The sequence below is a fragment of the Brachyistius frenatus genome, unplaced genomic scaffold (assembly GCF_029030835.1).
Source record: "Brachyistius frenatus isolate BFR_SWC_R1_liver_20210118 unplaced genomic scaffold, ASM2903083v1 Contig_29, whole genome shotgun sequence".
NCBI classification, from domain to species: domain Eukaryota; kingdom Metazoa; phylum Chordata; class Actinopteri; family Embiotocidae; genus Brachyistius; species Brachyistius frenatus.
In genome coordinates, this window is record NW_027210628.1 from 919745 (window position 1) to 944048 (window position 24304).

The 24304-nt window shown below is 42.2% G+C and overlaps 1 protein-coding gene across 1 annotated transcript in view; it reads right to left on the bottom strand.

The window, feature by feature from the left end:
- Positions 1 to 236: 236 nt before the first annotated feature.
- Positions 237 to 24304, bottom strand: part of faf1 (Fas (TNFRSF6) associated factor 1) — a 63325-nt gene continuing 39257 nt past the window's right edge. Inside the window, exons 13-19 of the mRNA XM_069699009.1 lie at positions 23174 to 23328; positions 18389 to 18525; positions 18184 to 18272; positions 14316 to 14396; positions 13818 to 13895; positions 9640 to 9855; positions 237 to 1387 (exon numbers count right to left, since the gene is read on the bottom strand). Of these exons, the coding sequence (XP_069555110.1) occupies positions 1304 to 1387; positions 9640 to 9855; positions 13818 to 13895; positions 14316 to 14396; positions 18184 to 18272; positions 18389 to 18525; positions 23174 to 23328 (840 nt within the window). The 3' untranslated portion in view covers positions 237 to 1303. The remainder of the gene's footprint in view (positions 1388 to 9639; positions 9856 to 13817; positions 13896 to 14315; positions 14397 to 18183; positions 18273 to 18388; positions 18526 to 23173; positions 23329 to 24304) is intronic.

The following is a 24304-nucleotide window of genomic DNA, read 5'->3' on the forward strand; positions in this document are numbered from 1 at the left end:
TAGAGATTTATAAGTTTGATATAAAATCTACTCTCGAACCCCTAAAATAAGAAAGTGCGTCTTATTTGCATTACTTATGAGACTCTAACAAAAACAGATGTCATGTTTCAATCCCACAAAGGAGGAAAAGACACGTGTGTGTGTGTGTGTGTGTGTGTGTGTGTGTGTGTGTGTGTGTGTGTGTGCGTGCGCGCGCATATGGGACAAGTTTCAACAGATTAACCAGATGAGACAAATTGATGTTCATATTCATATATTTTATATAATGTATATCAAACTAAAACTAATACAGCATCAAACTTAAAAAGGATCCAGAGAAAAAAAAAAAAGAAGAAAAAAAACCCCTGAAAACTGAGCAATCTATTGGCTTGTGGAGCAGTGGATGTTAAAACCAGCGGGAGCAGAGACCGATGGGGCGCTGCAGATGCTGCAGGTGTCCCATCGAGTCCCGGCCCCGCAGCGGGCAACGGACGGAGGGGTGCAGGGGTGGAGGGTGGGGCGGGGAGGGGGAGGGGGATGGGTGGCTGGAAAGGGCATTTTGGGAAAGGGTAAGGGGGTAAATACACGTGGATGTGAAACAGCCCAGACCTCGCAGGGCAACATCTCTTTATTTTATTACTTGTTTTTATTTTTTTTATTATTTTTTTTTTTTTTAGCATTTTTGGGGGGATTTCAAACACAAAAACCATGTTCTAAAAAAGCAGCCTTGGTGTGTTTCATGAGGAAACCGGGGAACAAGTCCTTTTTTTTTTTTTTTTTTTTTTTTTCCTGTGACAAAGATTTGTCTGCTCAGTCTCTCAATGCTGTTATTGTACTGTGTTTGTGTTGTGAGAGAAAACCATGACACAGCAGTTTGGAAAGGTGAAGTTGTGAAGTGTGAGAGGAGCTGAGAGAGAGAGGGGGGAGAGAGAGAGAGAGAGAGAGAGAGAGAGAGAGAGAGAGAGAGAGAGAGAGAGAGAGAGAGAGAGAGAGAGAGAGAGAGAGAAAAGGGAAGGTGAATGTTTGGCTGTGTGCTTGTGATACTGTCTTTGCTCCTCTGTGCAACATGTGTACAATAGGCATTCATGTACCACGACCAGGCCGAGGGCAGAGAAGCTTACTTGCACTTGTGTGTCACTGGATGTGCATGCCAGTGTGTTCATGTACATCTGACAGGGTGTGTGTGTGTGTGTGTGTGTGTGTGTGTGTGTGTGTGTGTATACTGTAGGCCCAGATTGGAGGAGGGAGGGGCGGGGAGAGGGGGGGGGGCCATGCTCGGTGACTAGTGTGCATCCAGCCAGTTCATCAGTCAGTCAGTCAGTTCCTATTCTTTAGCCTCCAGGAAGAGCGTCTCCTGCGGAAACAACTTGGCCTCCAGCAGGGTTGACCCTGGTTCCAGCTGTGTGATCTGAGAGGAGACAAGGTGGGGGTGGGGGGGGAAGAAACAGGGAGTCCATTAGACGGGTCAACTAAGGATAGTTTGCATTATTGGTTGTTTAGGAAAAACTGTGCAAAATGCTCATCGTTACTTCTCAAATCCAACATAAGAGTCTTCAAATTGCTTGATTAGATAAATCAACAGCCTAAATACAAAATTTACAAAGATATAAAACAGAGCAAAAAAAAGCAAATCATCAAATTCAAGATGGTGGAAAGAGCATATGTTTTGAATTCCTTAAAATTAAAACACTTCATTTCTGTAGCCTAACAAGTCTGCCAATGCACAATCAACTCCAATAACGAATTGTTTCTGCCTTACAGCCACACTGAAAGCTTTAACAAACCTGAACCAAACTACTCAAAGTGGACAAGCAGTCATCTGGATCTGTAAATCAGATTAACCGCATGATCCGAGCCCCTTTAACAGCACTTTAAGATATATATCATATTAGCGCCGACACGGCCTCGGTCAGTCAGAGCTCCTGAAATTCCTCTGTGACTGTCTCGCCATCTCTCCCCCTGCGACTCAGATTAGAGAAATGTGTGTGTGTTTGCAAGGAAGAGTGTAGGGTGTGTATTATTCTAACATCATGTTTAAAACAAAGTCCAAGCAGTAATCTGAGCAGCGAGAGCGTTGCTTCCCTAAGAGGACCAAAAGGTTTGTTTTCTTAAAAAGGCTCTAGTCCAGAGAAAATGACGGAGGTTACAGGACAGGACAGGACAGGACAGGAGAGAGAGAGAGAGAGTGTGTGTGTGTGTGTGTGAATGAGTGAGTGAGTGAGTGAGACAGACAGACAGATAGATAGTTACTTTATTAATCCCTTAGGGGAAATTCAGAGTAGAACAGTGTGTTTTTTTGATGGCTAACAGTGACTAATTTCAGCTGCGACAAAGGTCAAACAGAAACATGGCTGATGCTGTAAAGGACAGAAACATACATCTGTTGAAAACTTCACGCAACAGCAATTGTGTAAAAAGCAGAGAAATAAAGCAGTACCACCCACAACGGAGCTGATCGAGTTAGCTGACATGAAGGGGGTCTGACCCATGTTGTTGTTTTTAAAACGGGACAATCCTCCTCTCAGCCCGACACCCACCGCCCCTATGGGCTTCTTAGCTTATGTGAGCTAATCACTGGAGGGGTTGTGTTACACCGGGCCAATCTAACACCTGGGCCGAGTGGGCGAGGTGGTGTGACACCGAGATGTGTCCAGGGCTTATCTGATCACTGCTGATTAGGGATCCTATTGTAACCTCGCGGCGGGGTAATTAGCCGAGCTCCCTGTACCTGCTGTAGAAGGTCGGAGGGCAAGCCGAGCGCGGTAAAGGTCGGCCTCGTGGCACAAAGTGATGGGTCAGAGACGGACTGTCGTAAGGCATGAAACGTGAACTCTGACCATGAACTGAACCCCACCTTCACCTTCTGTAGCGTATAAAACAAGCTCTTTTACTAGTTTCATTAGTGTTGTAACAATCAAGCTTTTTATTTAACTTATAAAAGAAGAATGAAATAATTCGACTCTTTATCTACATTTAAACTTGTGTTAACTAGAAAATCTCTACAATTTAGAGGGTGTTCGATGACTGGATGACGATGAAAATGGTGAGAAAAGAGAGGAAAAAAAAAAGAAGAGGAAAGTAAATTAAGGGAAGGTAAAAGGGACATATCGGCATCAGGGGACATATCAGCATTGGGCAACATATCCATCTCCCACGGGTGTTTGGAAATGTCACGCCATGCGCGAGCAGGGGTCTTTGACTCCATGTCTTTCATCTCCTTGTCCTCATTTCTACGTGTCATTTAGACTCTTGACTTCTCAGCGGGGTTCTGGGGAGCCCGGTGTGGGCAGGGAGGGGCTGCCACATCAACCTTATGCCCCTCACCTAGTCCTCATAGCACAGTGGGGAGCGAGATGCTATGAGGAGAGGTTATATGTGTGTGTGTGCTAAAATATTCCATCCCGACGGTGGGGGGAAAACGACCGACGGGGCTGCTGTGCTCCTTTTCCCACCTCAGGAGCGCCGCATCACAAATGGCTGCCATGCTAATGAACCCGACAGGCTGTTATGACACTACAGCATCAGGTAGGAGTAAATGAGGCTTTGGGGTGGAGCAGGTGTGTGCGTGCGTGTGTCGACGTGTGTCTGTGGACTGCATAGAAGTGTGTGTGTGTGTGTGTGTGTGCGTGTGTGTGTGTGTGTGTGTGTGTGTGTGTGTGCACGTGTTCTGAGGAAAATCAGAAGTTTGTGCGCGTGGTCCATCAGGGAGAGACAACGGGGGGGGGAGCAGCATCTGACTCTGAAAAAGAAAGTAGGGAAACAAGATGCCACACTGACACAGGAGACAGGCGCCATCGGTGATTGTTTACATTGTTATCCAATTAACAGACCATAAGCATGGAGGCATCTGTCAACAAACAAAGCTGTTGTTTTTCCTCTGCTCTGCCTAAGCCATATTTTCTCCTGCGCCTACACAGCCATGCATACATACATACATTCATACATAAGACAGACACAATCTAGCTCTGTGCTTTGCAGTTTGTTTTTAACCTTGAGTCAATATAATCTTCATCAGCCTATTTAGATCAACTTAATTGCCCGAATTAGGGAACTGTCTGACTAATTTAAAAAATGAAATTATTTTCCGGAGATTTTCAGCTGACTAAATTGCAGTAAATTTTTTTTATTTTTTTAAATAGCAACTGCAGCTAATTAACAACTAGGAAAAAGATTTTCTAGTTGTTAATTAAAATGACAGAAATAAAGAGAATAAGATCTGAATTAAGCTGTGTTTGCCTAAAGCAAAATCTAAAAAGATAATCGGAGGAGCTGAGCATTAAAAAGACTAATTTCAAAACTGGATCCCAACAAAAAGACAGATGGTGCTTTCCGGCAATATTTGATATTTTATCTTTCTTTGCTTATGAGAAATGACACGACATAAAATGATCAGCTAATATCAAGCCCGTGTTTTTGCCATTATCAAACAGCACATTTCAACACAGTTTAAACCACATAATTAGTAGTTAATGTGAAGTTTAAAATAAATACCACAGTTGTGAGTCACTTGATTCAAATGAATAAAACACATTGATAAGAGAGGAGGCGACACTCGGCAACGCTCAGCCGTGAAAGAAAAGAAAAGGAAAATAAACACAGGCCCTCAAGATGTCCGTTTCCAACATAATCAAACGTGCAGCTGAAATAACGCATTTTTAATGAAGCCATTACAGGCCCTGCTATGTTAATTAAAACCAAATAACTTGTCTGTTTTTAACTAGTGTTGTCAAGTGTTTATTTGGCCAATTACAAAAGCAGTGGGAGATCATTATCTGCTGCCAGGAGCGTTGACAACACGTAGCGCTGGGGCGTGAACAGAAAAGAACTGAGCAGAATACGGCACTTCAAAGGGAGAAATGCGCCGCACAGACTGGACGGGGGAGAGGGAGGGAGGAGGAGGAGGGGGGGGACACTGCAGGAAAAAGCACGAAAACACAGAATAGAGAAGAAAAGAAAATGAGAGAGCAAGTGAAGTGAGTAAATAATAAAGACAGACATGTTGGAGCTTAAAAATATAGATATCTAAAGAGCAATTTTCAAGTGTTTTTAAGACTAAATAAAAATTTGGGAAAGATGGAAAAAGCACAAAAGCTGGAGAGTAAAAAGTATAATTAGAAAAGATGGTGACCGAGTGAGCAGGAGAGAGAGATGTAGTAGAGGCAGGAGAAGAAGGAAAGAGGAGAGAAAAGGGAGACCCCGAGGGAGGGAAAGCTGGAAGGAAGAGTAGGAGGAGAAGGTCAAAGGTGAGGAGGGGCCGAGATCCCGACGGTAAAACTAAGCTGAGTTTGACTGCTTTTAATGCGAAATATTCCCAGTAAACAACGTTTTAAGACATTTCAAATGCACTGAATTATATAATAATTTGGATTTTCACAAAATAGTTCAATAACTCGGATACAAATTACATCTATTCCTTCTCCATCGTGGAAAAATTCAGAATCTGTGAATGTAAAAATATGTTTAATTTCCAAGGTCGGACTGGACTGCGATATTTCTTACTTCACTGAAAGGTTCATTCACGCTGTATACGAGTGGTTCAAGTTCACACATCACACTTCAATAAGTCACATATTGGCTTCCCAACAAGTTGTGATGTCATAAAATCATGGCAGTTGTTTCCGTCTGCTCATGTAATCCCAGACTGAGTTGATAATGTCGAGATCACATCTCTGCGGAGGCCAATTCATCTGCTGCAAGACTCCTTGTTCTTATTGTGGCTGAAGACAAGTTATTTTTTACTTATGGTTGCATGTTTGGTTCCCGTCACGCTGCAGAATGTGTTTGGGACCAACCTGACGCCTCCCTGACAGTATGCAGGAATCTAAACATTTAAAGGGCTGAAAACCTTTGCAGAGAACAGTACATGTGTTAAACTCCGACTGAAGGAGATCTTGACGCAAGAAAACGGCCCGACTGTTTAACGCCGCACATAAAATCACTCTGCACAGCGACGCTCAAACATCCAAGAGAAGTAACAAGAAGCAAAACACAACTTTTGGAGTCGGCAAAAAGTGCCACCCAGCTCTAAGAAGCTGTGCTCTGTGTTATAAGGAGAGAATATCATAAGAAGAAGAAATCCAGAGGAAAGCAATTCACAGTGAAACTACTTTCAAAATAAACTTCTCTTCAACTTCCTGTGAGTCTTCCTGTGACTCTTTCAGATAGCAGGACAAGAAAAACAAAACACGCCAGTATAACAGATGTAAAATCTATTTCAGTGCAGAGCGCAGCTTCTTTTAAGCCTTTGTTTATTTTCTCTGCATCTCAGGTTTTGTCTAAGAATCATTCAGGAAAATTCACGCTCAGAGCTGGAAGAAGGATTAGGAGAAGGTGAAATAGAGTACAGTATCACAGTGAGAAAACCAATACACTGCTTTGACAGCGTTCGGGTATCTATGAGCAGCCAGTCAGGAAGAGGCGTTTGCAAATTATTATAACGGCAGTCTAAACATATTCACCGTGCGCCGACGGAGGAAGACTTCGGGCCTTTCAACAGAGGTTTGTGTTCAACAAGTATCAAAGACAAAAAGAGGAAATTCCTGAATGAAAAGCTGAAAACTGAAACACTAAAAGTCCCCCTCCTCCTCTTCCTCAAACTCGCTGACAGTCATAGAAACGGAGAAAGGGTTAGTTCCCTGAGCACGGCTAAGCCTAGTACAAATGATGCCAGTGTAAGGCCTGCTGTAGTGCTGAAGAGATAAGCCACTGATACCAAATGTTGGGGAAGAGACGGAGTCCAAAAAGAGGAGACTAATAGACATTTATTGGCTAAGTTACAAGAAGGTGGCGAAAGCATGAATCAGACACGTGTGAACCTCCAAGTGGTTCAAGTTTAAAATGGGAATAAGCCCGTGCTACCAGATTTAATAATTCACAACATAGCTCATTCTCCTGGTGAATAATGTTATGGCCAAAAATATTACATCCAGCTCCTCTTCATTTTTTACAGTTGGACTGAGTGAACCGGCTACTTTGTGCTCCAGCTGAGCGAGCGGAGATGACATAAAGCCGACTGACGAAGGAGGGTGATAGCAACAGAAAGAGTGACACTGCACAAAGCCGCCGAAAACTAGAAAAGGGAAAAAAGGTTTCAACAGTTGTGCAGTATTACAAATGCAATAGTGGTCGATCCTCTATCCTCTGATCCTGGCAGAGCAACAGTGAGAGCGTCTGGACGGGATGGAGGCTTTCTATGCTCTCTCTCATTTAATTACAACACAGAGCTGCAGGATTAGACAGGGGCCTGTGTTCACAGCCTCATACTGGCACTACCACTGAGCTGCTTCCCTCCTCTCTTTCCCCAAATCTCTCGCATTTCTGTTTTCTGGAATTATCTCCCATCTTCTTCTTTTTAATATCTTCTCCACTTGTCTTCTCTATCCTTTTCTCTTTCAGATTGTTTCTCTGATTAAATCTTTTCTTTGTTTAAGCTTTTGTCTTCTCTGTTCTCTTTTTGACTAGTTCTGCAGCCACCATCCTCTTCTCGCTTCTCTCCCCCTCTAATCCTCCCATCCTGTTTTTGCCGGAATTTCATCTGCGATGCAGACACATCTTTATCTCTGTCTCCAACACATGTTTACTCTTGATTATAAAGAGACAACTGTGAATCCTTTAAGTGACAAAGTTGTGAGCGGGGCATGTGTTTGCTTGAAAATATTTGTGCATGTGTTGAAGTGTGTGATTGTGATGAAATGGAAAGTGTGAGCTGCACATTAATGTGCGTGTGTTGCTTTGAGGTGTTTGTGCCCCGGCGGTCTCTACAGACTATGATGGCACACTGCCTGGGCAAGCCTACACACACACACACACACACACACACACATATACATACACACACACCTCTATACAACCAACACCAGCCCTCCACTCCTCTCTTGATTAATGGAAATCCCATTATTGTTTCCAGCAGCATGGCTAATTAAACTGGTAGTTAAAACAGTGCTCATTAGCTTGCTACCACAGTGCGTGGCGACCAAGCCCTCTAATGACTAGTTGTAGCTAGCCGAGCGCTGCCGGGGCGTCAGCAGAAGAGCCACAGAGAATACTACTGTTAGTGCTGACAACTGTATCCTAACACAATCATAGTGTACTGTATTCACAACGGACTGATACTAATTAATATTCACTGAATAATACGCGTGGGCAGGTGGATGGATAAACACCCGGCTTAACTTTCTCCATCACAGGTGGGAGCAAACAAAGGCAGTGACGCGGCAGCGCTGCTGCAGCACACAAACAGCCAGACAAACATAAAGCTATACGGAAAACAAGACAGAAAAACTAAATCAGTCACAACAGCTTGTCCCCGCTGCTCTCCATCCACAGCCGTCGCCTGAGGTTGAGCTCGGGCCCAAATGGAAAAGCCAATTACAGCTGTGGATCTCTCCAGCGGAGAAGTGAACTGTGGCTGAGAACACTTCGTAACCTGCTGAGACTCTTCTGCGGCTGGGAAAAATGTAGTTGTGTGGGCAGAGAAGGACTGCACAGAACTGAAACCGGACAAAGTCTTTTCCACTCCACTGGTGAACTGAACAGCTCAGGTGTGGTCAGGGGTGAAGTGCAATTTGAGTTGTGGCTAGTTTCTAACATTTTGTAACCACCGTGGTGGCAAACTTTACAAACCATAGTCAATAAAATTGGTTGTCATATTTTAATCACATTAATGAAATCGACGAGAGAATGATGCTATTTTAAATGGTTGATCCGGCTTACTCATTTAAAGCATGTTTCACAGTAAAAGCCGTTATAAGAAATGAAGGGTTTATGTTTACTGAAATGCTATATATAGGGCTTTCAATTTGAAACGGATACAGGAAGTGTTGAGTTTGTATTATCGTTTAATGCAGTAACTTTAACAGGGCAAATGGATAGCGGATCAAAACTAGGCTACGAGTTGACATCATAAGGATAAGGATGTTTATTGTCATCGTAAAAAGATACAACGAAATGTAGTTGGCAACTCATCAGTTCAGCAGCATGAATCGATCCACACACCTTAAATGTCAATGACAACTTTTGATAATTTGATTCGTTTTTATTGACTCTCTTGCATGAGACATGCTTCAGAAACGACGATGAGCTGATGATTAGCACTTCAAAAATGTAAATGAATTTGACAGGATCAAGAGAACTGTGAACATTTTATTTCTTCAATCGGAGAAAATAAGGGTGGGGCATGGTTTTGGTACGCTCTGGCAGCACTACACCTACGAATGTAGTGGTCTATAATATGTCACAGGACTTTAGATGTTAAGATTCTCCTCCTATACCTTCACGGATGCATCTGGTTAGTCCCAATTGATTCTGCAGCATGACAAAGACCTCCAAACAAAACATCCAACCTCAGTCATAAATAACTTTTTTCAGACCAGAGGAACAAGGAGTCCTGCAACAGTTGGTATGACCTCCACAGAACCCTGATCTCAACAAAACAGTCTGAGATTACATGAAGGGACAGACCACACAACAGAGCTTAAACCCACTGGAGGACTGAGGCAAGTCGTCCAAGACGCTCGGAAGAACCAACCTGCAAAGCACCTTGCACGGTGCTTGGTATGAAAACTATTCATGACATTATTTTTGAAAGCATCCACACTTTGCGCGGGGCTGTATGAATGTGTGAGCAGAAGAAACCGTTGGACGTGCGTGTGTACAACTCACATTTTTACGAGGGAAGGTGGTGAGGAGCTTGAATTCTTCAAAGGGGTATCCCTTGGAGGCCACAAAGTCAAAGAGGACCTGGAGCTTACAGCTGCCCAGAAAACGCCTTTCCAGAAACTCGCCGCTTGGTGTGCGGATTCTCAGCTTGCTGATCTGCTCCACTGACTCTTCGTCGGGCTCTGGAGGTAGGGCCTGCTCCAATGACAAGCGGATCGCCTGCAAAAAGAAAATCCAGTCAGTACAGTACATTTAGAATTTTGAGGACTGATTCCAGTCTTTGAATCATGCTGGGCGTAGACCTAAGGTTACTTTTTAAACTATTAAAGCAGGCGTTAACCAATCAGCGTTGGCCAACCAATGACGTACGTTGTGTGCCGAAACTCAAAAAGCTGTAAACAAAAGAGACTATTCCCCCAATGTGAGCAGCATGCAAAGCCATGTTGACAAATGATCAGTGAAGATATATATATATATAAAAAGTCAGTTCTTGCTCGGGTTTCAATTCCTCAAAACACTAGCGCGAAGGCTAAGTGTGACAACAGCGAAGTGTTGTCACACTTAGCCACGCCCACTGGTTGCTGACCTTCATATGAACAGGGTTTCATAATCACAGCGACAACTGAAGCTGTGAGCAATAGATGAGTGGACCCAGGCCTTTATTATTTATTTGTACTGTTTAACGGCAAAGTCAGCATGAGTAATATTGTGACAGGCAGACAAAAATAAAAAGGGAACAACTAAATTAATTCAATGATGCTATAAAATTAAGTCAATGGAGTTTCATTTATGTGGGTCAACATCACACGTGTTTAGTATACACCCCCCCTCCATCCTAGGACCCTATAATTCAGCACCCTTTGCAAAATCAGTCCGAAGTTTCTATACGAGAGAACAAATGGCTTCCTAGTTAACATATTTTCAAATTTATCTTCATGCACATTTAAGCATAAAAGACAGAGGAAGGAAGCCAGGAAGCTTATACAAAGTCTTCCCCGATACAAGAGAGAAATGATTTCTTACTGTCTGTGTTTATAGTAAACTTAAACCAAAGACTCAACAGCAACACTGGCAGTAATAAAGATGATGACACACTATCCAAGCATGTATGAAAGACAAGCCAAGAAGTTGCTCCCAGAGTCTGATTGCAGCACTGTTGCTTCACATTAATTAAACGATCTTCTTGTCCTATGAATGTTATTAAATTAGTTGCCCTGTGTCTCACCCTGTTCCCTGAAGCCTGGCGTAGCTCAGGAGGTTGCCAAGTAGCATATCACTACGTTAAAAAACAGCCAAGCTTAATCTTCTTTCGTGCGGTCTTGCTGTCCGTCATCCTGAGACTGAGCCTGTTGCACTTGTCAGTGTCTACTATAGATAGTTTAAGGTCTTGTTTCATCGGAAGAAAAAGCTTATTTTACAGACACTAAACTTGATGATCCTGTCGAAACAACAGTGTGAGGTTGGCTTATCGAGCACAAAGACAACCGTCAACTGTCATCTTCCACAGCAAAGCTAATCAACTCTCCTGAGTTCTAAAAAACATGCTCCAGCTGCTCCCTTGAGCCGTCCTCTCCTTTCTGCTGCTGCCCCTCACCTCCTCCTCCCCCGGCTTGTTGTTCCTGTTTGGCCAGCCGGGGAGCATATGCTGTGACAACACGCCCCGGCTTTATTTACACACCATAATGCAATTATATTTCATAAGAGTGTACAACAGTAGCTCATTAGCAGCTTCTGGTGTTGGGTGGGCAGGGTAGGGCGCGTGCCGCTTCGCCATCAGCTCCCTCAGGTATAAGAGCTGATGCTGACTGAGTTAAAGGGGCCCCTGGGGGCAAACACACACACACACACACACACACACACACACACACACACACACACACACACACACACACACACACACACACACACACACACACACACACACACACACACACACACACACACACACAGGAGTGTGTGCGGTGGTGGACATACAAATGCAGGCAGTCAACCACAGACACAAGCATAAACGCCCACACAGGTGAGAGGAAGCTTCCCTAAATAAAACCACAGGACACGCGTCTGGTGGAGCCTCGGGCCCAGGTAGCTCCACACAAATAATCAGGAGCATCTCTCCGTCCATTTGTCTGCCTCTGCAGCTCTGCTCGGCTAACCACAGAAAGCAAACAGATGATAGGGGTGGGGTGGGGTGTGGGGGGAACCTGACAGCCACACAACTGTATGCTAAGACCCCCTGAAGGAGGTAAATAATAATGTCAGCCCACACAGGCACATGAAACGCGTACACACTGCCCCACCACCCCCAATTCACCAGCTCCTACTTTCATCTCCCGTTTCTTTGCACAAAGGCACAAAATCACAGAGAAAGCAGTCCCACTAGCATCGTCCTCTCTCTGGTGGCAAATGGTGTTTATGTTAACACCTGAATCGGACTAATGCCTTTAATTGAGTAGATACATAAAGACGTTGGTTCTGCAACCCGACATAATGCCAGTGTGTGTTATACGCCTATCAGTCCATTACAGGACACCGTGGTAGTGTCACATTTTGCCTCGCAGTGAAAAGTGAGTTGCTTTAGGTTTAGGCACCAAGAACCATGTAGTTAGGTCTAGAAAAAAATGATGGTTTGGGTATAAATAAGTGATTTTTCGTACGACATGCAAGTAACTTATGTTAAGATGACTTTTGCGGTCTCAACTCGAACACCAGTCTCCCAGGTGAAAGTCCTGAGTTTGTTTTAAAAACGGAATTTTCATTCAATGTTTGATTTAAGCTTCTACAATCAACTGCTGATTAATTGTGAACTTGTTTTGTACCAGTTCACTGGTATTTAAACCTCTATGGTTACCCATAAATGCTGTAAAACATTTATTTTTTTCCATTCAAATACTCAGGGGCATTGCCCAGGAGCGCGATCTGCAATTAAAACAATTGATGATAAAGAAAACGGGTGTCAACTCCCAATTTTCTGTCAACTTTTTTGTCTGTCAAGTGTGTCTGGACCTAAGCTCATCAGAAGTGAAATTACACACAACAAAGCAGTGTGTATAGTAATGACAAAACAGAAAGCGAACCATTTTTCATCCATTTGAGGTGTTCCTTAACAGTTTAAGAAAGTTTCCTTTGTCCAGGTCCAGCAGCTGCTCCTGGTTCTCATATGTATGAGTGTCTCGACTGGAGCACGAACACAACACAGTGTGTTAGCACAGCGGACACCATGGAGACCGTTGAGCTTTGGTAGAGAAAATTAATATAAGTGGGAAACACAAGGCCATAATGGCTATTGTCGTTTAAAATACACAGGCGTGTACACACAGTTTGGTTAGTAGACTACAGTGATATAATTAAGAAGGCTGGGTCCACAGCTCTTTTGTTGTTGTCTGTTTAACTGAAGTGACAAATCACACGAGTGAGCCGGGTCACCCAATACCTCTGACTGCCCTCAGGCTCCCTGCTGTTGAGTAAACAACAATCAGTGAGGAGTCCACTGTTTTACTATGGACTGTAATACAACATTTGTGCCAGCCTCACAGACAATTATTGTTTTCCTGTATGCGTGACATTGTGTCTGCCTGTGTGTGTGTGTGTGTGTGTGTGTGTGTGTGTGTGTGTGTGTGTGTGTGTGTGTGTGTGTGTGTGTGTGTGTGTGTGTGTGTGTGTGTGTTTGACCCCCCTTTCACAGACAATAATTGTTTTCCAATGAATATGTGTGTTTGCTTAGGTTGTGTGTATGTTTGTGCTCAGGCCCGTGTACATGAATTGCCTCTGTCTTTTGTTCTCTTGAAGCTTGAACATGAGGTTGTGTGCGATGCCAGTGTAAAGCAGTTAAATAGGACAATAACTGTGTGTGTGGAAGGTGACACTAACAGGGGTTGGGCCCGCTGTAATTAGGATATATAATTCGACTCAGATGGCTGTATGCCCCACACTACGCAGGCTTCACTGACTGGCATGTTTTCACTGACTGGCAGGTTTCACCAAAACCACAATCTAATTGACTCATTATTGTGACATGACAGCAAGACGGATATAAAATAAAAAAATATAAAACAGCTAATTGCGCAGTTCCTGTTCGCTGGCAAAACACATTACAGTTGAAGCCTTGCACTGATAGACATGGAATATTAATCTGAGTAATTTAGATGATGTGAATATGGGTTTGATATGACTGTTGTTCTCACCTCCTTCTCCTCCGCCTGCTCCTTTCTCATCTGGTTCAGACGAACCTGTTCGGCCTCTTCTCTCTCCTGGGCTTCTCTCTAGAAAACAAGGAAATTCATTTCATGAAATGGGACAGCGGGACCAAAAATAACAACAATTCATTAATATACTCATTGATTAATTATTGATGATGTTTTATTTGTGATCCAAATAATCTGTTTTTATGGGAATTTAAGTTTCTAAAAATGAAAAAAAAAAAAATATTGGGTTTGCCTGTTTAAAATGAAATGAATTTTTTTTTTTTTTAAACCACAATTAGCTCCGCTTAAACTTCTTTGTTGAACCCTTAATAGTACCTGGTAAGTGTCTGTTTAGTGCAGCACTTTTGACTGAACACATTTAGTTACTCAAAACCGGACGTTTCAAGGTTTTAGTTTAATTTCAAAATATCGTCCAGGGACATGTTGGAAGATGTTAGAACACAACAGTGAAGACGATCTGTTTGACTTTGAAAGTACCTTCTTACGATCAGCCTCTAAAGACAGACGGTAGGCTTCGTCCTGTTCTCTCTTCACCATCTCTCTTGCCTCACGCTCGTCCTGGGTGGAGGGAGGGAGAGAGAAAAGTAGGTCCCATTAACTAACAACACAATAAAGGATACACAAGGACAAAACATTTAAGTTGAGGTGGCGGGTGTGGAGGCAAGAAAGAACGGAGCAAAAGAAAATGCAGCATGTCAAGTGCGGTTACGTACAAACACCAGGTATGAAAGAGTAGCACCAGAGGGGAATTCATTGTGACCGGGCTGTCATTTAACAGACCCTGAGCCTCTTTTATGTTTCCTCATCTCAGTTTCACCCTCCCTCTCTTATTCATTCACTCTGCCTCTCTCTTCCTGTTTGTACAGAGGGAAGGGGACAGACGGCCTTTCTCTTTCTACCTGCTGTGGCTACAAAGTGTTTTATAAAGACGGGGACTAAATACATTGTGTTAACAGTGCACAGCCATTAGTTTTCTATTTTCTGAAGGCCCATGCTGTGTGCCAGCCCGGATATGGCAAAGTAAGCTATTGTGATGATCAGAGGGCTACTGTGCAGCAAGGCAGCGGCTAAGCAACATGGCAGTGTGCATTGTTGTATTGAATTGAAAAATGCAAAGATACATTTGTGCTTTTGCCCCACATAATGGATGAACATTGAAAAGACACTGTAAAAGAATGGCAGAGAGGGACAAAAGCATCAAAAGTGGCTGCCTTCAATAGACTGGCCCTGAGTCACGCAAACAAGTCACACAGTAATTCATGTTTGGTACTCATTTTGAACTGTTGTCACATGTTTTCAAATGCGTTGAATGGCCTAATGTGAAGAGGCATGAATCGAAATGTTCATCTGACATGTTGCTCAAACACTGCGGGACTTTAGGGGCCTTAACTTTGGATGAAAAAAAAGAAACAGATATTCCACAACTATATCTTGGCTGCTGCTCAAGTCAGCTAGACGTGTGCAGTCTTCCTAGTGGAGATGATACACTTAGTGTTCAGAAAAGCAAGCTGTCACACGTTTCATGTTTGCTCACAAATAACAAATAATGAAAAGAGCTGAAAATGGCTCTTTTTAATTTGCTGGTAAATTTTGGAACCAAGGATCTTTGAGCTACTTTAACAGAACCAACTTTCGCACTAATGGCTCATATTTCACTGTCACTTTACAGTGAAAAGATCCAGAAAATAAAACTTACTGTTCCTTTCTGTGGACCTTGCAGGCTGTTGTTTATTGCCCTTGAACAAGCAACTGACCTCAAAACTATACTGTTTATTAACAGTACTTTGCTCAGAAAACATTTTCATCCCCAAAACTGCAGACTGATTAGTTCTGCTAATTCTTCTCATAAAACACATATTTAATGACCTGAAATTGAGCTTTTAAAAAACCTGCCCTGCTGAAAGATGCCGAACCACAAACCCTGCAGTGAGTCGTCATTTGATTACTAACTACTGAGCTAAAACACAGACGGCCGTAGGAATGACTGGCGAGTCAGTGAGGCTGGTTGAAGTCACGATGTGGCCGTCCAGCTGCTCCATTTCCAGACAGACACAAAGGTCACTGTCAAAGTGGAATGTCTGAGGTTGGGTGTGTGTCTGTGCTCCCGTCTGAGTTTGTCTTTGGTGAGGTGAGGTTTAAAAACAAAAAAGACAAAAAAACAGAAATAAGAAAAGAGAGGTAGGGAAAGAAGGAAATTCACCTGAAGCTGTAACAGTGAAGATGACATTAGAGAAGCTGAGGTTGAGCTCACCCCAGAGATGCAAAAAGGGCAGTCATGCAGGATATGCTTAAGTCCTCTGTTTACTAATTCTTATAATGAATGATCAGACTCGTAAATTATGCTCTTATCGTCACTTATACTCTCTACACTGTCATTTGGTGACATTATCACAACGAAAGGGAGTAAATCAAATCTGTCTTCCAGCGTGGGTGGGGCAGAGTTTAAGTTCAGTTAGTTCCTTGGTACCAAGCGAAACATGTACATAATAGAGTAACAGAAACAGTCAAGCGGTGAAAACTGGCATCAAAAGTCTGCTCAAGTTCTCATTTACTCATATTGTGATCAGTCAGGTCTTGATTTAAAATGTACATTCTCTTGTACAGGAGCTTGTGTTTGAGACTTCGGCTTATATGTAAAATGAAAATGTGGTTTGCAGAAAAAAACAACAACATGTACTTGGGTGTCACAGTGACACTTATATTGAAAGAAATCTAATAACATCCAGTATGAGCCAACAATTAATTTACATACTCTGAATACTTCACAATGAAGCCAGAGCATAGCAGAGACATTAACAACAGAGAGAAAATAGCTGTCACTGAACTCAGCTGAGGAAGTCTAACCCTCAGGGTGTGTCTGAGATGACATTCATTCCTTAACTACTATTCCCACAATAGCATTATTAGAGAGGTTGTTAAGTTGACTGACTCTTTCACTGTTAAATACTTAATACAGCGTGACATCTGTCATCTGTAGATACAGTAGTCCAAAATAAGTGGCACAGCGGCATTAGAGAGCTGTTGACAGAAAAGTTAATCATTTCAGACAACCGAAACCAAAACATTTTATGTGCGATACACAGGAATGAGAAACGCAGTCTTATAAATGATCACATATCTAACTACACATATATTCTACTACTTAAGTGCAAGAGACTGCGTATTAATTTATCATATTTATACAACCATAACTTATGAATATAAAAGAGAACAAAGCAGCTTGGCAGGACTACACCAATTCAAAGTGGACTGAAAACGTCATCTAGTGTGTCATTCATTCTCTCTCGTTTGATGTCACAGAGTAAACATATCAGTGGGTGTTTGAAGAGGGTCAGTGAAAGCCTCTCCTTGTCATACTGTCCCTAATTCCTGTCTATGACATAAAAGGCTAGCATCACTTTTCCCTCACTGTCTTCTATGGAGTGCAACCTTAAATGGTGTTTGTCTGTTGGAGTAAAAGAGGGAGTCGACAGACACACAGCAGCGCAGTGTTACCTTCAAACTGGAGTGAATGGGAGGTGGAAAAGAGCCCTGAACCTATTCAAAGACCAAATACTATAGTTGACACAGTATGGGACAACTAAAGAGGAATGAAATGGTAAAGTGGTGCTCTGCTAGTCAGTGCATGTATGCCGCAGTTTAACGATGCCTGCTAATTTGTTCCAACATGTTGCAATTTATCTGTAAAGCACGATAATTTTTTTTTTTTAAATGGCTCAGCTGCCTGAGTAAGACCACTGGGAGAGCTAGTTAAATCATAAAAAAAACAACCTGTACAGGTCAAAATGGTTTAAGTTGTTACCACAAACCTGACGTGCAAAAATCTATTATTTTTTTTAAAAAGAAACCAGAAGAGACCAGGGAGTCATTGCTTCCACTTCAAACAATCACCTAAATTAGTCTTAAAAATGAATACTTGAGTTTTTTTCTTGGGATATTAGTACTTTCAAAGTCTATTTCTGTCCTCAGACTGAGCTTAAAGTAGCTCCTTCAAACAAAAGTGGAAAATAAAATAGATGAAGCCGCTGGTATACAGTGGACAGACTGACTAGTAACAGAGCGGCTTGTTTAGCAAACAGGAGCAGGTCCTGCTTCCTGTGCTGTGGTCCAACTGTATTACATGGAAAGTTAGATGTCAATATTACCTCTCCCGGCCACTGAAGTCTCCAAAATGAAGATGAGCAGATTCTTTTATTTGAAAGGACAGAAGGTCCTTTGTGCATGAGCAAACCATGGGTGGTTATTTTAAATAATAATCTAAAGCATTTTCTACATCTTTAAGAATCCGAGCTTCACTGTTGTGTCTCCTGCACTCACAGACTTCCTGACTCCTCTCAGACATTACCTCATCTTTGATGTCCTCTTGCTGTTGTGCTGTGAAGATCTCCATCGCTCCCATTAACCTCATCATCAGCTCATCCACTGTTGTGTTGCCTGAATAATAAAAAAAAACAAAAAAACAATCAAAATCCCCCCAAAAAGTGCAATTTAATCTTTGTATTCTTAAATAAATCACAGACAGTTAAAATGGTTAATCACAACATCATTACCTTGAATAACATTTAGAACTTCATTGGATGTGCGTTTGCCCATGACTATAAGGAGAAGGGGGAACTGGTCTGTCTTGTATGTCCGTATAGTCTGTGTCACAACACTGCCAAAGTGCCTCGTACACATGGTGAGTAGTCTGGAAAACAAAATAATTGAGCGCACTCATTTTCTTCTTCATTTTATTTAATACAACCAATTGTTTTTCTTGGACTTGAACTTATATTTCAGAGCCTGTATTTTAAAAACATGCATAAAGCAGACACACGCATGCACATAAGCATGTGCAACACACAAGTATTTTTACAACAATGGGAAATGGAGACGTATACTTTTCAGGCTGCAGCAGAACAGAGAAATACAGACAACTCGTGGCATTAAGGACTTTAAAACCAATTCTGCATTTTCTTATTCCATTAGAGTGACATGCTATCTCAATTGGAACCGTAGATGAATTAGTATTCCTCACCAGACACCCAGAATTGATAGGGCAAGAGAGGATTTCTTATTCCATTACAAAGACAGAACTTTTTAAATTAACATTTCAGAGAGGGAAAAGGGTAGCAGGCAGCCGGGGCTCTGCCAAGCTCCCTGTAAATGTCATAATATTAATGAATTGCTATAGACTGAATGCAAATATAGATTAGCTTTTTCTCCTGCCTTTTAATAAGATCTACTTTAATAACTGGCTGGTAAAATAGAGAAGAAATGGAATGGATGGAGGCACAGCGGGTCAGACTAAGAAGATAGATAGAAGGGATGCTGCCTGAGAGGGCGTAGCTCATTAAAAGATGAAGCCAAAGCTGATGGAGCAACTTGCAGATTTTTCAAACTGCGAATTTGACTACTTGAGCTCATTGTGGTAAATCTTAAGACTATTCATACCAGATCAAGCTAATAATACTGATTCCAGACTAAAAGATCAGTGTAAAATACTTTGCGATTTAGTGTGGACAAAAGTTTTCTAAATATTGAACTTTGAATGACCCTCGACTTGCAATGAAAAAGTTGGGTAGCCTCAATCTTACAGATCATTTTGTTCTGACATTTGTCCCTCTTCAGACCTCGACCCAGCCAGACCATAACAATAGCCCACAGGGAAACTCTAACCTGTAATGAAAGGCCAGGGGAACAATGGACACTAACTTGAAGGGTAACCCAATCTTAAATCTCCCATCAAGCACAAGCCAACCTGCTCCGGATTCTCTCTCAAAACTAAGTTAGTCAGTCCACCACAAATGAAAATCATCATCACCACATAAAAAGGCCCACTCTACAAACACAACCTGGACCCATGTATGTGTGCGCTGTCACTCAGAATGAGGCCGACGCAGCACCCAGAATGAGAAGCACTTATGAATTCATCCAACGAACAAGTACGGACACAACACAGAGGGCAGGAGGAAGTCAAGCTGCTCCAGGAACTGAGGTGATGAGTTTGGCACTCTCATCCAGCCATAATATAACTTGGTAAAGAATGTAACTCAGTCCGTACTAGACCTGCAGCCTCTAAAAAACCTTTAGGGGGAAACTAAACGTAGATGAAACACCTGCGTGGAACTTGCAACTAAAAGTGCGTTTGAGACTCTGCTTCGATGGTTAATGTGACTGACAGCTTCTAATTTGTCACCCATCCCATCTCCGTTTCTCACCGCATATGCAGACAGCGAAAATAGTTAATGTTTCTCTGGACTGTCAGCATGCATTTCTTCACATCAAAGTGGTGTGTGAAGATGTGAGTCGACTGGTTAGACCTGACATTTGCTCCACTGAGCAGCTGATGAGTCAGGTTAGTACAGTAGCACTGCAGGGAATATTTTTGCCAGCCACCTGTACAGGGAAGCAGTATGGGAACCGGATACTCCGATAGCTCACTGTGTCATACACACTTTTGTTATGGACATGTTTTGATATGAAAGTGACATTTTGTTCTCTCTCTGAACCACTTATGTTTTCAGGTAGGAGTATGTCAAGAGGAGAAGTCAAGTGTACAGAACAGGTTTGCACATTGCTCCAGCCCTGCCTATAGAAATTAAAACGCTCATTCACACTTTAAAGGCGATTAAATTCACACTTAAACACTATTAACTAATTAATTAGCAACAAGATCACTTGTATTACATTGTACTGGGATGCGTGACACTGCAGTCCAGTACATATTAGAGTGTTGACTGTCTAAATATCTACAAAAGATTAGCATAAAGTCACCTTAGTTTACTTTTTTCAGAGCGCTTGTACAGACATGTTCGTATGGATTATAAGGTGTAATACATCTGAAGAAGCACGATGCACACACACAACACAAATAACTTACTCTCAATGTGTTTATTGACTGATAGTTTCAATATTTGCCATGTGGAATGACAGTATATTGCCTGCACGATATATCAGATTCATTTCCCATGAGTGACAATTACACTGGCATCCAATCACCAGTACTGCATTTATGCATAATTAATCATTTAACTGGGAAACCTGTGAGAATACACTCAGCCAAGCAACAGGCACATTCCAATATCAGCAGGTTTATCACACACACACACAATCAGGATACCTTTCTAACAGCCTGTGTGACTGATGCCAATCACCAGTCACTTTGGATCAACCAGAGAGCGTGAGAACGTAGAGCGGCAGTGTATGTGTGAGTGAGTTAGTGTGCACATGTGCATGCATGCGTTAGCAGCAAAGCTGTGACTGGCTGTGTGCGATGAAAAGCTCCAGATGTTGCCTCTCTTTTAATGTGCAATAAAAAGGCCCAGCTGGGGCAAAAAGCAAAGGAGGCCAATAGGAGAGAAAAGAGAGTGGAATGAAGGAAGGAGGGCATTTTCTTAAAAGAAATAATGGAGGGGTGAGGTCAGGGTGCGAGTCTTTCTTAAATGGCTGCTACCAGAGGGCAGGCTTAACTCTGGAGGTTCAGGGGAGACTGAGAGAGTTGAGGTAGTGAAATTAGCAGAGGAGAAATAAAGATCAGGAAGGAGACAGGAGAAGGAAAAGATGGAGGGAAGTTGGAGAGGAGAGACTCTTCCTGGGTACAGCGATAATGAGCAACCCTTCAGCACATCCACCTTTACATCTGACTCTCCACTGCTCAACAGCTGAACCTGCAGGAGAGCTGATCATCTATCGCAGACCACATACATTTTCAAATTTACTTTCCGGTGAGAAATATCAGTCTCATTCACCGGACCAGTGAAACAAACAGGTGTTGCACAGACCAATAAATAACACAGGGCTCTGAAGCTGTGCTGGGACCTTCAGGATAAATAGAGAGATAGAGATGTTTGGACTCCAAGGGAGTCCTTCATCTCCCACTGACCCTCTATTCAGACAGCTTAGTCAAGATTGCCCAATCAGGGGCCTCACCATGCAAACACAACGCCTTTTGTTAGCATGCAACCTCGGAGCTTCAGAAAGAGAATGAAGCTGAAGCGAGAATGAGAAGACAGAGATACAGGGTGTGAGCGGTGGAGGGAGAGCTGAATGCCAGCCATTAAGGGCATGTCAAATTGATTTTAAAATGCTGTTTTTGTGTCAAATGAGGTGCCGCCTACACTAGCATTTATAGACTATTTTTTTTTTTGTAATGCTTCCTGTCCACTGCAGTGGCATAACAAAATATCTCTTTTCTGACTCTGAAGAGCAATGCAGCAGTAGGCAGCAGGATGGGAGAAGGCACTAATGAAAACTACATGAACCTTCTCCAGGAGAAAACTATTAAAAACAATGATACTGGGAGAAGATAGCAGCACGCTCCTCACTGCTCCCTAAACAGAGTATTCTGGCAGTTCACAGAGCCCTCAGCTCACAATCAAGTTGCTCTCCTACCAACATGCATTCAATATCCTCTTTATTAGATACACCTCAGTATCTATGCAAACAGTCCACTCCTCCAGACAGTAAGTCACTTATAAATAAAACATAAGGATTAAGCATGCAGTCAGGGATTAGAGGTTCAGTTATTGCACTACTAAACTTTACAGAAGACAAAAAGCAATACTAAATACAGTATGATTCTGATACGTAACAGGATCGGCAAAGACTGAAATCAGCTTTTAACACTTAATATCATTTTTAAAACAAACTGCATATTGTTGCTTTTACCATCAATCTTACCGATTTTCAAAAGTTTTAATCGCTAGTTTTATTATTCGACTCAGAGACGCCGCTAGTTTTAGCTTTGCAAAAGAATTCACAACGATTTGAGAAATGGGTGATCATCTATATAGTGACGTGTTTTTACACTTAAGTATTTGACTTTACAACTTCTTCTAAACCTGTCTGATCAGTTAAAGATTAAAGGCTGTAGTTTAAAGCTGTATCAAGTGTTTGATTAGCTGCGAAAACAGGAAACTTCCTGGTATCACGGTTGCAGCAACACGGGCCAACACAGTTACAGGAAATGTCAATACTGCAGGGCAATATGATACTCGTGCATCACAAAATACAACTGAAAAAATATGAATTAAGTTGAATCCACACTTGTCTTGACACCGTCTCAGCAAAGCTTAAACTATGTGCCACAACAGTAAGATTTTAAAGCAAAACTATTGTCCTAACTGTTCCTAATTTGTATGTCCACCCCAAGTAGGTGAAAATTTGATCATTTTTTTTTTTATTTCAGTCAGTCAGCATTTAAGAAATTCTTCTATTAGTCCCATATGTTCATAGTGACAAATTAATCAAATTTACCTGATACACATTTATTAAGCAAGGATAGTACTGAAAAAAGTTGTCTAAATTCATACCACAACTACAATATGTCGTGAAATAACTATGGTCGACAGTACCTGGCTTTGTTAGCTTCTTTAGTGACGTCCCAGGCCCATGTGATGAAGTTCTGGCTCAAGTAGGAGACAATAGAGTCAGCGCACATCATTTGGGAGCAGAAGACGTTGCTGAGAACACTGTCGTCGTTGTGGAGGTAGATGGCCAGCAGCTTTCTCTGTGGAGAACAACAGAGATAGAGAATTGGAGGAGTGGAGTATTAGAAGATGCACCATCGATGCTCTCGGGACATTTGTCTTTGAATCGCTTCAGGCTGCAAAGCTGTGTTACCTTTTCAGAAAAGCAACTGTTAGCTTTAACTTCGAGGGATTACACATTACAGGTCTGATGACTAGATAAGAAGAATATTGTGACATTTAAAAAAATGCATTGCTCTAAAATCTGTGCTCATTTGTCGTGCGAGATCTCTTAGCCACGTATGAGTGTCACTTCCACATGACATGAACATAAAATGACATAAGACACCTCTGGGTGCAGAGCTAGCATGACTCCTCCAGACAACAGCGAGGCCACAACTGGCAAAAAAAGCAAATACCACACAAAATCAAATGGAGAGCGGTGTAAATAAAACTTCTCTTGGAGGCGACGAAGATATGGAGAAAACAAAACAGACAAATCACTCTATTTATTTTACACCAAATGCCAGCAGCCTGTTCAGGTTAGTAGCGGCAGGGCCAGACAATATTGACGAAGCTCCAAATCCAAGGATATTGACACCATCATATAAGCCTGCTAGATTCTCCCTACTGACAATCTAATTAAAAAACAAACACACCCACAAACATAAAAGGTTCCAGGGGACAATGTTGGAAATAATGCTCTTTAAATTACATGTCACTTCTCTTGCTATAAAAGAACAAATAGGAAAAACTCTCCATCTCTGCTTAGTTCATTTTTACCCGCGGCTGTGAGGGGGGAGTCCAGGCGTCTGTTTCTCAGGAACAGTAATCTAGGCTACGTGCGCCAAAATACAAAAAAAATCTACACAGGGCGTAAAACGTGAGGGGAAGTGAAAGAAGAAGTTGTGCTATACTGTGGCTTGTGTAGAATAGGAACGGGAGAGCACTGCTGTGTTTGCTCAACGATTAGTGCTTTAGAATAATCTCCAGGGCTCCTAGAGAGAAGGAGCTGGG